This window comes from Sinocyclocheilus rhinocerous, unplaced genomic scaffold, assembly GCF_001515625.1.
Source record: "Sinocyclocheilus rhinocerous isolate Xijiao unplaced genomic scaffold, SAMN03320098_v1.1 scaffold1965, whole genome shotgun sequence".
Lineage (NCBI taxonomy): Eukaryota > Metazoa > Chordata > Actinopteri > Cypriniformes > Cyprinidae > Sinocyclocheilus > Sinocyclocheilus rhinocerous.
Genome location: NW_015625577.1, coordinates 6,849 through 22,793, shown reverse-complemented (window position 1 = coordinate 22,793; position 15,945 = coordinate 6,849). Strand labels below are relative to the sequence as shown.

General features: G+C 35.8%; 2 protein-coding genes and 1 pseudogene across 2 annotated transcripts in view; 1 reads left to right on the top strand and 2 right to left on the bottom strand.

The window, feature by feature from the left end:
* Positions 1-2,067, bottom strand: part of LOC107752768 (thioredoxin, mitochondrial-like) — an 8,234-nt gene extending 6,167 nt beyond the window's left edge. Inside the window, exon 1 of the mRNA XM_016568824.1 lies at positions 1,958-2,067. The gene's annotated coding sequence lies outside the window, so the exon portion shown is untranslated. The remainder of the gene's footprint in view (positions 1-1,957) is intronic.
* Positions 2,068-3,094: 1,027 nt separating this feature from the next.
* LOC107752754 (uncharacterized) lies at positions 3,095-5,631 on the top strand. Its single transcript, XM_016568799.1, has 2 exons — positions 3,095-3,137; positions 4,498-5,631. The coding sequence occupies exon 2, from the start codon at positions 4,539-4,541 to the stop codon at positions 5,397-5,399; it is 861 nt and encodes a 286-aa protein (XP_016424285.1). The 5' UTR covers positions 3,095-3,137; positions 4,498-4,538; the 3' UTR covers positions 5,400-5,631.
* Positions 5,632-7,562: 1,931 nt separating this feature from the next.
* LOC107752761 (zinc-binding protein A33-like) lies at positions 7,563-13,682 on the bottom strand (annotated as a pseudogene).
* Positions 13,683-15,945: the final 2,263 nt, after the last annotated feature.

Sequence of the window (15,945 nt, the reverse complement as noted above, 5' to 3'; positions counted from 1 at the left end):
ATATTTTTAAATTATTTTTATTGATTTATTTTTTTTTCAAATAAAATAATGGCGTTTTTTAAGAATGAAAAATAATCTGATTTTTGAGTTTGACAATGAACACATTGCAACCAAGTTTGGGACGGCCCACATAAACGAGCAAAAATGCTTTACATGTCTTGAAATAATAATTTCTAAACATTAAACATTGACTGTCAGTCTTTATTCACCTGTATATATATTCTGTTTATGTATATACTGTATTCTATATATAGTACCAGTCAAATTTTTGGACACACGAATGGGAAAGTGTCCAAACTTTTGACTGGTACTGTACTATAATATACACAAAGAATATCGGCCGATATATCGGTATCGGCCTTTTTTTTTTACTCCCTAATATCGGTATCGGCCCCAAAAAAAACCATATCGGTCGGGCTCTAGTCAAAATGTCAATCGTGTGGAGTTTCTCACGTAAATACAGTCGTTATGGCTTAAGTTAACGTAAACAGGTGGGTGAAAACCGGATATGTGTCAGTATATTACCGTATTGGCCCGAATATACGACTACCCTGATTATAAGACGACCCCCCTTTTTCCAGATGTACCTTTTGGAAAAAGGCTTTTTAAAAGCCAAATCTTGTTTTTTGTCAGTAAAACACATTTTGTCTTCAATTATTTTCATATTGCATATTTTTCCTATTTTAATTTTTGTTTTGAAAGTATGGTAAAAACTGGTAAAATGTACCAACAATCACATTTTAAAAATATACACTTTTTGATATACCATAAAAAAAAATAAAAAAAACTGGTAGCCCATCTGAATTAGGACATTTAGGCTATCCATCTAATAGTAGCCTTCCAAAATCTTATTAACAGTAGAAGTTAAATCTTACTGTAGTCTTCAAATCTGGGTACTGTCTTACGTTTTAAAATCACAAAGGGAGTTTGGTCCCATCAGGGTAACGTGACAGTCACGACTCGTGCAGCTGTAAGGTTTTCTTTTTCTTTTGTTTTTACTCGCGATCTTTACAACACGCATTACATTACGTATTTCATGGCACACTCGTTTTATGCGTATTTGGCGCCACCTATTGTTGTGGGTTTATTATTGACATGTCAAAGTCTAGACCCTGAATATAAGACGACCGCGTTTTTTCAGATGTATTTCCAAGAAAAAAACATTGTCTTATATTCGGGACAATACGGTATATTCATTCGGTCTTAAACGGACAGCAGCCTAATTAAATACCTGTCTGTCTAATTAATGTTAATATTTGATACAATCACACCAGCATGATTAAATCGTTCAGCGCGTCATATCATCAGCTGCTAAAACTCAAATCTGCGTTCCTGGCTGGCGCTGAGTCAGAGACAGACGCGTTTTTACAGCACTGCGCATTAACCAATCACACACGATGCTGTTGAGCTTATGAATGCAAGGGCCAATTTCACAGTGTAAACAGCTTCAGTGATTTTAATGGGAGCTTTGGAGAGTGCTTGAACTCTAGACTGTCAGTGGAAATGTTCTTTGATAATTTAAATGTTCTTTGCTCTCTTTCTGTACAATGAAAGTGTTATGATAAGTAGCCTAACTTACAATGTTTTTATTCGCATTAACTTTCAATGTTAAATTCACATTACGGCCCCCGCCCCCCTAAGTCCTGCCCTGCACACCAGTAATGTGTTTTCTAAGGCACGTTTATAAAAATGACTTAAATGTCCAAATTGAACTATAGCCTAATCCTGGTTTAGTCTAAGCCCTGTCTGTGAAACCAGGCCCATGTGTGTTTATACTCGTGTGTGTCAGCGGTTGTGTGTAAATCTGTGTGGTTTTCAACCTCCACGTGTCTTTGAGCTTCTGATGCGTTACGCGAGTGTTTATGAACGCGTATGTAAGGCGTCACAGCGGATTACTTCAGATTCTGTGTTGTTTCATATGTTTATGATAGTTATGAGACATAGAATAAACTCTTACCGTGAGCTCTGGAGTCCTGTGGTCACACGGATCACTGACGCACTTCCCCTCCGCCGCGCAGCAGCTGATGCGGTACAGCGACACGCCGCGGCGCGGAGACGAACTGCAACTACACCGCGATTCACTACAGCGCCTGTAGCTAGTGCTGCTGAACTGAATAAAATAAAAAAAAATTAAAAAGTACAATAAAAAAGTAAAGTTAAAATAAAGTAAAATGAAATAATGTAAAATAAAATATAAAACATTGTAGTGGGCTCTGATTGTAATTTTGGAAATTAAATAAAATAAATAAAATAAAAAAACAGTGGGCACTGACTCTAGTGTTGAAAACAAATAATAAAGTAATATAAAAGAAAAAATAATGTAGTGGGCATTGATTCTAATATTGGAAATTAAATAAAAATTGTATAAAATTAAATTGTGGTGGAAATAATATATAATTTTTCCTCTAATCTGTTTCCTAATTAAATAAAATAATAATTAAATAAACAAGAAATTAAAATAATTATAAAATAAATTGAAAATAATCAAAATAATAAAATAAAATAAAATCATAATAAAAATAAAATAAAGTAAAAATCTAAAAACCAGTGACTGGTTTCCTGATAAAATAAAATAAATTAGAAAAATAATACAATTAAAGTAAAATAATGAAATAATAATAATATAATAAATAAAATAATATTTTAATAAATAAACAAAATAGAAATCTACACTGTAAAAAAAAAATCCGTAAAATTTACGGTAAAAAAACGGCAGCTGTGGTTGCCGGAATTTTACCGTAAAAAATGTAGCATTTTTTACAGTCTTTTACCGTTAAATTCACGGTCATTTTTTACAGTGTAGTGGTCAGTCACTGGGTTTTTATTTCCTCAGTTTGTCTCTATTTGCTGACTGAGATCATGTGGATGTCAGGCAGGAATCATGAAGGATTTTGAGTGTGTTTGTCAGAGCTTCTGTCCTGCCGTCTGTTTCATAATTGATGGACAGACAGATATAAAAAAGAGGCGAGCCGCGCATGATTCTGAAGGGCACGACATGAAAGACTGACAGAGATATATATATATAGAGAGAGAGAGAGAGGCAACAGATACTGAGTGTGTGTTTGATGAGAGATGAAGCATCAGACTGTAAGAGGCTCTTCATGTTGATCTGTGAGTAAATCTGACCTCTTCATCAGGTAGATGTTGTTTCTCATTCACTCTCTCTTCCTAAACTGCACTTCCTAACAGTTTCTCTCTTCATCTCATTCTCATTTCTTGCTGTGTCTCTCTGTTTAGTGTTTCAATCTGCTTTAATCTTCACATCATTTATGACGTTGCTTCCAAAATAGTTTGACTTTAGATAAAGTACATGCTAAGATCATGTTTACTTTAATATAAACCATGGAACCGTGTGATTACCAAATTTATATGGCATTGTTTCTTCATTATAGTTTCTTTAAAGGATTACCTTCATGATCTGTGTGCAAAAAACATTGAAATACCACAGTGATTTTTTTATAATTGCAACTAAAGTCAATCTATGAAGTACTTTCCTTCTTTGTTAATCAGAAGCAGAAATGTATCTCTTGAAATAATAAATCTATTTTTATATTATAGTTTATGGATGTTGCTAACCGAGTAACCCGGGAGTTTTCAATCTTTTCATTGCCAAACATGATTATGCTAATGTAAGAGAACCCCATCTGAAAACTTACAGACAGCACTTTATACTATGAAAACATATTATTATAAATATGTCTAAACATTTATTATTATGTACTGTGATAGTACTGTGTATATTTGTTTTGATGCATTTATTATTTATTTATGTGTTTGTTTTAATCTAATGTTTATTTTTAATCAATAATTTTTTTCATTTATAATAATCTGTTTATTAATATTTTTCTTATTAATTTTTTTACTTTTTTCACACTTTTTCTTTAAACATTTACAGAATCAATACATTTAACTCAACTGATTGTTTTACATGTTCTTTTTTGTTTATTTTAATTTAATGTTTATTTATTTATTCAACGTAATCTAATTCTAATTTTTTTATTTTAGCCTTATAATTTATTTTCTACAGTTATTAAACATTTAGAGTTTATTTTAATTTTATTTATTTTATTCAGATGATCATTTAATCTAGTCAATTCTATTTTTAGTTTATTTATTGTTTATTAACCTTATTATTCAGAATTGATTTCACATATTTTACATAAACATTTATAAAATCCTCTACCTCCATATTTTTTATCTTATTTTTTTAAATTTGTTTTAAACTAATGTTTATTAATTTATTTTATTTGTTTATATTATTTTTGTTTATCATTTATTTATTATTACTTTTATACACTATTTCTCTAAATATTTTATGGACCTCCTATCGCCTCCTTGCGGCCCCACAGAGGATCTCTGGACCCTAATTAAATAAAAAACCCTGGCCCAGACAAGTAATATATGAGTGTGTTGGATTGAATTGTGTTGTTTGTCACTGCAAATGATTGAACAGGAGTGACATCTGTATTAATCTGCAGCGTGAACGTTGCCTTTTAGAGCTGAAGACACTGATCTCTGCTGCTCCTCCAGACTCCATCATGGACAAAACTCCAGAGAGTTCTGCTGGACTCGGGATCATCGCCAGTGAAATCGTCAAAACTAGTGAGGACTGCCGAAAGCGTCACACGGTTGACCTCCGGCCCGCTCCTCTCTTCCGTGCGCTGGGTCTGACGGGTCTGTCTGCTAGTTTACCGCCCCACCGTCGCCTGCGTTCAGTCTTAAACACGACCCGAAGCACATTGGGTCAGTCTGTTGACCGTCCTGACCCGTTAATGGATCGACCTCACCGAAATTCACCCTTAAATGGACTCATATGCATTCAAGACAAGCCACTGCCCAAGATTTTACATGCAACCCATCAAAAAGATGAGATATCCATGAATAAGGAGCCACCAGTGGTCGGCGTTCAGCGCTGGCATCACGGCCAAAGGACAGCGAGGACCCGCGGCAGAGACACAGGAATTAGGCCTGAAAAGGAAGAGTATTTGTTTGAAGAAGTTTGGCGGGAACAGACACCAAAGGTGATGCGAAAAAAGAAAAATAAACAAGTAAAAAATGAGGCGTCAGACTTCAGCCTGTGGATACAGAGTTTAGAAATAACAGACAGCGAGAGGAAACAAGCCACAAAACGACACCGGAGCAACTCTAGTGGGCGTGGCAACTGGGCGGAGTCTTTGTGTAAAGGGGCGGGGCAAACACAGAGAGACCGACGCCCACACTTCCTGCCGCCCATCACTCAAAGCGACTGCTTGCTTAACGTCCCTCTGCTCCTTCCAGACAACTCCCCGCCTCCCTCGCCCTGCTCTCCGTCAGAAATCCTGCTCTTTCCTCTGTCTGTTCCTCACATCCAGCCTTTTCCCAGAGAGAGGAGAGGAGACGCTGCAGCTCAACGCGACTGACACTATCACTCATTTCATGAATGAAATATACACTACCAGTCAAATGTTTGGACAAACCTTTTTTCTTTATTATTAGCGCATTCTAAAATAAGACTAATGTCATGAAAACTCATATAACACAGACGATAGTCTGAGAATGATGTTGTGATTAAAACATGAGACCAATGAAAACTCACTTTATATATGAGCTCCTTCTTCGTCTAGATTCACCGAGAAACATGCGTGATGAGCACGTGATAAAAAAAAAAAACATAAAATAAATAAATGTTAATTTTGTACAATTTATATCTGTGTACAAACTATATAAAGGGACATTTCACCCAAAAGGAAATGATTCCTATTATTCCACTTTAAATGATTCAAAACCTGAATGAGTTTCTTTCTTCTGTTGAACATAAAAGAAGATGTTTTGAAGAATGTTGGTAATCAGAGAGTTGTTGGTCCTCACTGACCTCCACAGTATGGAAAATAAAAATGCTATGGAAGATAAGTAATGCAAGTTACTTTTTTTTTTTCAATTTATTGATTGACAGCTCTCCTGTCCCCATGTCGAGAGAAATCAGATGTTACTGTAGTTCTAAAATAGATACGAATATGCATTAATTCTTCTCACTCGCAAAAAAAACAAACACAGATTCAGTATTCCTCAAAATGAATTAAAAAAATGCAACTCAGAATATGACGCAAACCTGCAATAATTAAATGTTAAACAACACAAATATCCTTTATGTATTTATTCCCATTCTATTAACCAATGTCTTTGCTTCTGACCTTCGATGATCCAGTTCAACCATACTAATAAGCCAAAATTACTCTAGACAAACATTTGTGTGTTTTTTTATTGCTGAAGTGTGTTGAAATGTCTTCTGCATTCTACTGTACGGACGTACATGTACTTTCCCTTCAGCCTGAGGCTTATTCATTTCACTTTTGGTGTGAAAAGGCTTTTATATTTGCCAAAAATATTACTTTTTTATTTTAAAAACAAACAAGCAAGCCCTGTCCAGATTTAAAAAGTAACGCAAAAGTAACGTAACGCATTACTTTCCATAAAAAGTAACTAAGTAACGTAATTAGTTACTTTTTTATGGAGTAACGCAATATTGTAATGCATTACTTTTAAAAGTGACTTTCCCCAACACTGCTCAATGGAGACCAGGAACAGACAGGGCTACTTGTTGATGGAAAAAAAGGAAAGAAAGAAAGAAATCACAAAATTGTTAACACAAATGTCAAATAAATGTAGTTTAATTAGTGGAATAAAAACATTTTATTAAATTATAGCATTAAAAAACAGCTAATCTAAGTCAGAGTTATTATAGTTAGCTAAGAATTGTAATAAAAGTGTAATATAAAATTATTATAAATAGCATTTTTGTTTTAGCTAGTTGCCAAGGCAACATTTCTTATTTTAATTTAAAACAAAATGACTAAATCTTTATATAATAAATAAATTCACCACATACACAAACGTGAGAAGAAAGTACGCTTTACTGGATTTGATCTTTAATGATACAGGTTTAAATGCTGGGTTTTGGTTTAGCACAGTGTTTCTGCTTACAACATTTGAACCAACAACAAGAAGTCTGATGATACCCAAGACGTTTCACACTGAAAAAACAAAACAAAAACCTAACATTTCTTTCCTCAACACTTTCTCTCTCTCTCCAGAAAGCTTTTTTCTGGACAAGTCGTGACTCCTAAAATGCGCGGGATTCACAACACATCATTGTTTCTCATTAGTCAGATTTGAGAAATAACATGATTTATTCGAACCTTCACCATGTGTTTTAATTCAGTGCAGCGTAACACTTGATTAATAAATGTAGGGATAAAGTAATGAATCAAAATATATTACCATAAAAGAAATCCAGGCATGGAGATCGTAGTTTTAACAGTCCCTGATGTTTCCATGTGTTCTGTGACTGAACCCTGAAAATATCTGGGTATACTGTGACTGAAATGAAGTGGCTTGATATTAAAGGGGTCATATGATGTTTTTTTAAAGATCATTATTACAGCAGTGTGTGTGTCTGTAGAGCTGATATCAGTCCAGTATCCCAATCACAGCCGTACTGATATTCAGAATAACAGCACTCTTACTCCTGTGATATGGACTAAATATTGAAGCATGATGAAAGCAGGAAGATCCAGACCTACAGATTACTGACTATCGAACGGTAAGATCTTTAGAGGCAATAAACCATAACAACAGAAGAATGGCAAGACAGTGTTAGTGAAGGTGGTTGTGAATGTGTGTAGATGTGTGTTAGTTACAGGATCAGAGAACGACACTGTTCCTCTGTCACAGTCCAGATTCACTCTCACACGATCAAGCTTCTGTTCAACACAGAAACCAAATTTTGTGACTAGGGAGAGAAATGGAGATTCATGATACTTCAAACACCAGACATCAGCGTTGAAGAAAACAGGTCCCTTCCTCTGGTTTGATGCTGTAGTTACTCCAAGATGCCAGCATGGACTCTGTTTAACCTCCACATCCCAGCAGTGTGTTCCTGAGTTAAAACCCTCTGAACCCAGAACACAGGGAAGCGAGTCAAACCTCTCTGGATTATCAGGAACTGGTTGTTTTTTCCCGCTGTTTCTAACACTGGTCAGATCATCAGTCAGGACGAGATGTGGATGAGCAGTGTTTGGATCCAGGATCACAGATTTTCCTCCACTCACTCAGTGTTATTAGTTACACACTCATTTTTATCATCAGCGTTTAATGGCAGCAGATACAAACACTAAATGTGTGATTCAAACATGTGTGTGCATCAAGAGAAACCGATATTTTGAAAAAGTTTAAATAAGGACCAATCAATCAGAGCTGTTGAGATTAAACACTGAAACGGTAAATAATTCAGTGCATGAAACTCTAAGTATCTTCAGCATCATCTGATCATGTTCATTAAACTGGCTCTTACTGTGTGTGTGAATAGTTTGTTACTGTCTGTTGTGTTTGACTTAGTAATTAATAATCTGTCATTGTAATATTGTAAGATATATTAAAATCTCTGTGGTGTGAATAATTGAAGCAGGTTCATCTGGTAAACAGATCGATGTCAGACTTTGTTCCGTGTTTTGTGTGTGTTTAGTTCTCCCTCGGGTTTCCTTATGCCCATATTTGGTTTTGTTCCTGTTCTCCTTGTCTCATTATTAGTGGATTCCCCGCACCTGTTTGTCCCTCGTTAAGTTTAGTATAAATGTGTAGTCTGCCTCTTGTTTCCTTGTCGAGTCTTAAACGTCATCCCGTGTTTGTACTTCAGCGCTCCTGATGTTAGTGTTCCCCTCCTTTGGTTTGTTTTATTAAAAGTCAAGTTTGTGTAAGTCTTCTCCTCGTTTCTTTGAAGCATCGTGACAATCATTAGCTGAACAGACTTGTATCGCTGTGTTTTTTCACTGGAAAAAAACTAAATACATGAAGCAGCACTTTTCTAGAAACCCTGGCAGTATTCATGAAAATCATAAGAAAACATTTCTTACAATAAATAAGTTTTAATTAAAAAATAACTATAAATTCTAAAATATTTTATGAATGTTGTAAAAAAAAAAAACTTGTCATATTTTAAATTGTTATATTTTATAATATTATGTTTGATCAAATAAATGGAGTCTTACTGACTCCCTTTTTTTTTTGCAAATTTTAAAAAAAAAAAAAAAAAAAACAATAAAACCTTGGATTAAAAAATAAAACAGTTTAATCTGTTTTTAAGCCATTTGATTTAAGAGTACACAGCAAGATGTCACAGTATCTGCATAAATATGAAGCAGCACGACTGTCTTCATTATTGCTAATAATCAGAAATGTTTCTTGAACAGCATGTCAGCATATTAGAATGATTTCTGAAGATCATGTGACACTGAAGACTGGAGTAATGATGCTGAAAATTCAGCTTTGCTTCACAGGAATAAATTACATTTTAATAGATATTCACATAGAAAATGGTTATTTTAAATTATAACAATATTACACAATATTGCTGTTTTTACTGTTTTGATCAAATAAATGCAGCCTTGGTGAGCATAAGAGACTTCACTAAACGCATTAAAAAATCATAATATTTTCAAACTTTTTACAAGAACTGTATACCCGTAACATCTTGGGGGGGGTCTAATGCTATTTCATTTACACTGGTAAAGTGTTGGATTCTCATGCTAAACATGGCCAAAGTGTTTCTGTGACAAATGCACATTTTTTCAGGGTTCGTACAAGTTTCAGAAAAGGTTTTTTTTGGATTATGGCTCTGTATGACGTCATAAAGGGCAGAATTCCTTGTATGGGCACTTCTCCTACAAGAGTAAGCACACATCAAACAGAGGCGTTTCCCAGCTGTGGTCGTTAGTTCCTCTGAACTCTATTGGTAACGACAGAACTTGTGACCATAGTTGCTTTTGGGCAACTCATCCCAGAGCAGATTGAGAGCAGCCCATCAGCGTGTTTCATTCGGTTCGGGAAGACGTCGGCAGCTCTGCACAGGACTTGCTCCAGAAGGATTTGTCTTTGTTTTTAGACCACAAAAACTACAATGTCACCAAAGAAGTGTGTTTTTGGTTGCCAAAGAACCCAGCGTGACGGGAACAGTGGATGCAGTTTGTTTCTCCGGGGCAGCAACGGAGTTGTGCAGGTGTGTTTGTTTGTTCCCGGCATTTCGGTAACAAATGTTTTATAAACAATGCCCAGTTCGATGCTGGATTTGCACATTGTTTGATACTGAAAGATGGAGTGGTCCCAGAGATAAATGATCCCGTTCATGAGTCAGAACCTCGGGCAGTAAAACTGCATCAAATTTCTGTGTTTTGTTGGCAATCGTCGCATAAGTGCTTGCGACTCTTTAGCTCCGCCCATGACATGCCTCCAGGAGCTCGGCTGTTTTCAGAGAGAATCATAAGCTGTATCTTTCTTTTATAAATCTGATAAAACTAAAGACTCTTCGGAGATATGAAGGATGCAATACTACTCTAGGTACTCAAGATTAAAAGGTTAGTTCACCCAAAAATGAAAATTCTGTCATTAATTACTCACCCTCATGTCGTTCCAAACCCGTAAGACCTTTGTTCATCTTCTGAATTTTCATTTTGGGGTGAACTAACCCTTTAACATGAGATTGGCAGAAACTGTGTGTGTCATGTCCCCTTTAAGAAATATTTTCTTAGATAATATAATGACAGGTTTTGAAGTAGCTCATGAGGTTTGCTTGTTTAATACAACAAATACTTGAATCATTACGTGGTAAATCTTAACTATACATTTTAAAAATAATATGATTTTTAAGAACATTCCTTAGAAGATTTTGAATTCTTCTTACGTTTTGGGGTAAGAACAATTTTCATCTTTTAAATAACAGAAAATTCTTCTTTTTGAATACAAAATGTTTAAAATGCTTTATATTACAGCCTGCAATTTACAGTGTATGTAAACCGATTTTAATAAATATAAATAAATAAATAGGTTTCTTCATGAACCCCAGAGACTGTCAATAGTTCCTCTAGCAACACCGCCATAATGTAAAGTCTTTGAGGAACTAGAAATACATAATGAAGTTTATTGAGTACAAAATTATATTTGAGGTTCAGTGTTTCAGTCAAAAGAATCACAAATGAAGCATCAAGTTTCTTTTCACTTTTACACTGTTGAGTCTCTTCTGGACTTGAGTAGATGAAGAAACAAGAAACATTCTCAAAAATAAATAAATAAATAAAAACTAAATAGTTCATTATATACCAGGAAAAATTGTCTGATCTTCACTTATTACCAACTAAAACAATCTAGTTATTTTGTGTCATTATAAACTGTATGTGTGCGAGCACAGATCTTCTCCAGACTCACTGTTCTGGACGATGTCCTGCATCTTCTTCCAGACTCTGAAGGGCAGGTTGCCCAAGTAATGCGGCACATGGATCAAAGCTCCAGAAGGTGTCTGTGGATCCGGCTCTGATGAGATCTGTCATCATCTGCTTCTTCTGCTCCTCTTCCTCTCTCAGTGCAGTGATTGTAGCTTCTTCTTCATCTCTGAGAAACTGATGAAGCTTCTCAAACTGCTGTTTAATCTGATGCTCTGTGTGCTCAGCTTGAGACTGAAATCAAACCACATTTAAGTCAATCGTCTCAAAGACCTGACTTATTCTGAAGCAGCATGAAGAGTGAATGAGTAAATGTGGGTTAGTTAACTACAACTTTAACTTTCTGAAGTACTTAATTAGTACTTTAATAGTACTTGAAGGACTTAATTTATAAATTATGCTCTTAGCAATCTAACATGCAGTAGTAGAAGTCTGCTGCGGAGCCGGCAGAAGTGTGGATCGAGGGCACATAGCGGCCACAAAGGGGTCGCTCACGAGCACACTTCTGAAAGCTAAAATGACGAATGGGATACCCTACGGTCTCTTGCGTGGAATTAATCAACACATGCACACAGCGGCCATTGTAAGTCTGCAAGACCAAAAGTGCGCAAGAAGTGAGCCATTTGGGACAGGGCCTATGTATTTATATTGTCTGTGGAAGGCATAGGACCATAAAGTGTTCGTCCAATCATATTCCTCGGTCCGAGGGCTATGATAGGCTGTCCTACCTGCCTGTCAACGTATGTATTTGCATACCTCTGTGCAACCTGTTCGCACAGACATGATACGTCATCAGTGCGTTCTTTTTCACTATTGCAGAATGAGCGAGAATGGAAGGTGTTATTATTGTAATATTCTGCGCTTTGTACTGTAATGTTTTCTCATCAATGAATGAGACATGAGGTAGGGTGACCATGCCATTTTTCCCGGACACGTCCTTGCCAGGATTTATTTTGGCTTTGTTTTCCTGTTTTCATGCTTGCTGAAGGTAATGATCGAAAAGTAGTTTGACCAATAACATACAGGCATTGTACATAATGGACCAATCATGGCGTGTGAGAAGGTGGGATCTATGGTCAATGCAATGCAATTACGCGTACATATTAGGTGTGTTCGACTTAAAAGCAGCGCAGCTCAGGCCGATCAGTGTTTGACATCAAAGTACCTCAAGAGCGTTTTGAAAGCATAAGGAACCGTCTGTATGGTACTTTGATGTTATACACTGATTGGTCCGCACACGCAAACAAAGCCAAAACCTAGATATTTTAGGCAATATGGAAATCCTGGCCAGTACGCGTCCGGGAAAAATGGCACGTATGGTCACCCTACATGAGGTCATCTGACAGCGTTGCATTCAACCCTCCAGCAACTCTGTTCTAGCCTCTCGTCTGCCGGTGCGCGTTCATGTGTTTTGAAGGAGGCATGGCTTTGGAGAATGATTATGCAGGGAGGGTGGGATCTTATCCTTTTAAAGCTAGCTTGCTACTGCTAGCCTCTCTGAAATCACCTAAATAAACCAGCATCCCAGCGTCAAAACATACCTAACCAGCATATGCTGGTTTTTTCAACAGGGTGATGAATAACCAGCTGATAGTGTATCGCTTGATCTTCGTCATATGTGAAATTACGTCAGAAAAATCAATTCAGCTATCAATGTCAAAAGAATCAATCCTCACCTTGATGTGTTGAACTGTTTTCTCAAACTCTTCTTTTATTGTTTCATTGTGTTTTAGTTTCTCTTGTAAGGACTTCAGTGCTGTATTGAGCTCCTCCTATAATTTAAAGACAAAATCTATAAGACACCAGAGATTTCTGTAATATAATCATATGTGTAATAGTATGTAATTCGTATCGTATGTTACTCAGTTTCTATGAGTTTTAACCCACAATATAAATCTGTCTTACCTTATATGATGGAACCACTTCACTGATGGGTCTGAATTTATGATTGTCATGTTGTTGTGAATCTCTGCACACTAAACACACCGGCTGTTTGTCCTCCAGACAGAAGAGCTCGAGTTTGTTACCATGTAAATTGCAGATTTCCCCAGACCCTGATGAACGCCTCTCTTTTCTCTCCTTTAGGAACGACTCACACAAGTTTTGTAACGCAAGATTAAGAGGAGGTTGATTATTTGAGGATCTTCTCCTGCAGACAGGACACTCCTCAGTTCCCTTGATTCTCCAGAACTGCTGAAGACACTCTTTACAGAAACTGTGACTACATGATAAAAGAACAGGAGCCTTGAAGATTTCATGACACACAGGACAAGAAAAATCATCTTCAGATAGTGAAGCCATTTTTCCTGTTTGAGCTCCGGCGATCTAAACTTTACTTTCACTTTCTGAACGATATCGGATTAAAAAATGATTAATCATGAGTATCACAAAGATCTGCCGTCTGTTCACAAACACACTTCTCAAAAATCCTTCTTTAAAGAGTTTCTCTTCCTTTTTCCATTGATTCTTTTTGCTTATGTTGAGAGAGAAGAGAGTCTGTACGACAGAAATAATAAGCCAGTCTCTTCCTGGTAAGTGTTGTAAGGGTGGAGTTTCTGATCACTTTTGGGTGTGTGTTAACACAAGTCAAAGAACAACATCAGGATTTCTTCAGGTTAAATTTTAACAAAATGCATTAAAAAAATAACTTGCTCTGCAACTCTCAAATATAATGCTGTAAATTTACTTCAGATAAAACACAAACAAACAATGACACAAATATTGATAATAAAAAGAAGACTCAAGACACTATTTGTGTGCGTTGTTGTGTGCTCAATGACTATAAAAGCGGACAATTTACACAAATAGTTAAATAAACAAGAAATTGATTGCATCAATTTACAATTTTCAAACACAACATTGTCAATTTTGGCAGTTTTTGCTCTATTTCACCAACAAAAATTATTCAAAACATTGTGCAGTTTGTGGTATTTACATAACAAATTAAAAAACTAGGCCTACTATAAGGATAGATACTATTCTCAGATTTGACCTCAGGTCGCCTCACAGGCGCTTGTTCGTGCACAAATTAAGACAATTAATTATTAAATTAGGCAAGAAATCTTGCAAAGATACAAAACAGCAGTGTTGGGGAAGCTACTCTGAAACTGTAGCTTAATAAGCTACAAGCTACTCATAAGTTAAAGTAGTTAAGCTACAGTCAAAAAAGTACTAAAAAAGTACCTAGCTACACTACAAGTTACTACCAAAAAGTTACATTGAAACTACTTTTTGCACAACGACGTACAGTATATTAAAATAACTGAAAAAGTGTTCATGAGGAATGTTTTAAGTGAAATATTTGGTATTTAAAACAACAATGCAATACAATTATGATGTCAAAGACTTATTTTTTATTACACACAATATTCAGACTGTCAAAAGTCAAAGTGCAAAATAGCAACAAATTTTGCATTGCAATAACAAAATTTTATTTTTTATTTAAGTAACTTAAATTAAGCACACAGAAGCATTTTCTCAAAAATACTGTGTGACAGATGGCTGCATTATGGCAAGAAATTATATTGAATTCTGAACAACCGCTTACATGAGGCTCTGACAGGTTTGGTTTTGGTGCTTCACAATTTGGGTAAAAGAATCTGGTTAAAACAAACTGGTTAAAACAACTCCTGTACAATACACTGGAGAAAAACATGGATTATCATGTTTACTTCACATTTCATTAGAGATAAGTATTATTTTTCCTATGTATGCCCAAAATAGGACAGAGTGGACATTAAGCCCTAAACACATGTAATGTTTCATTCTTACTGGCAGCCGGAGGGCGCCCTCGCGCGGAAACTCCACATATGCATCACAGAAGTAACAGAACTCATGACGCTCCAGGAAATCCCTAATATGGATAAAGGAATCCAGTTATCAAATTGTTATGGAAAAACCTCTCTTTATTTGTTATTGAGAATATTGATAAAGATTTTTCTTTGCTTTGGGAAAATGTTTGGTTTGGTTTTGTTAATAAAAAAAAAGTGCATTTACAGAAAAACAAATTGTACTTAATCTCCTTATTTTGTTAACAAAATTTTATATACATAAATGTACATTTTCATGTCAGAAGCCACTGTTTTATGTTTTGCTTGCTGAAATACAGCATTATTTTGAGACTATCTAATGTAATAAGAAGGCTTTAAAAACTGTTGAAATTTGTAAGCTGTTTAATCTTTTCCTTTGAATGCAATGTGTTTTGTTTAATTTTATACCCCTGTCTAGTAATTTATTTGTTTTATTATATATATATTTTTTTATCTCATTTATTATTATTATTATTTTGTATTTTTGTATTGCAACTGTTTTCTTATTGGTTGACAATGTTCATAATAAAAAAACGCAGCTATCGCTGTGACTGACAGTGTTGCCAAATCCGTGGTTTTCCCGCGGAATTGGGCTACTTTAATACTGTTGCCGCAGGTTGTTTTTCATGTCCGCGGGTTGAAGCGACTCCAATAACATGATATTTATCCCCTGGAATGCGCATTTTAGCAGGGGCACCCCGCCAAAAACCGTGTATTTTACCCCCTGGAACGCGATTTTTACCGGGGACCCCCTCGAAACGCGATTGGGCTAGTTTTGAGTAGCGATTGGGTGGGTTTTCTTGTGAAAACCTGGCAACCCTGGGCAGCAATGATGTATCCTTCGCTGCCTTTGATATCCCACAATCCTGTGCGTTCCATTCCGTGACGGT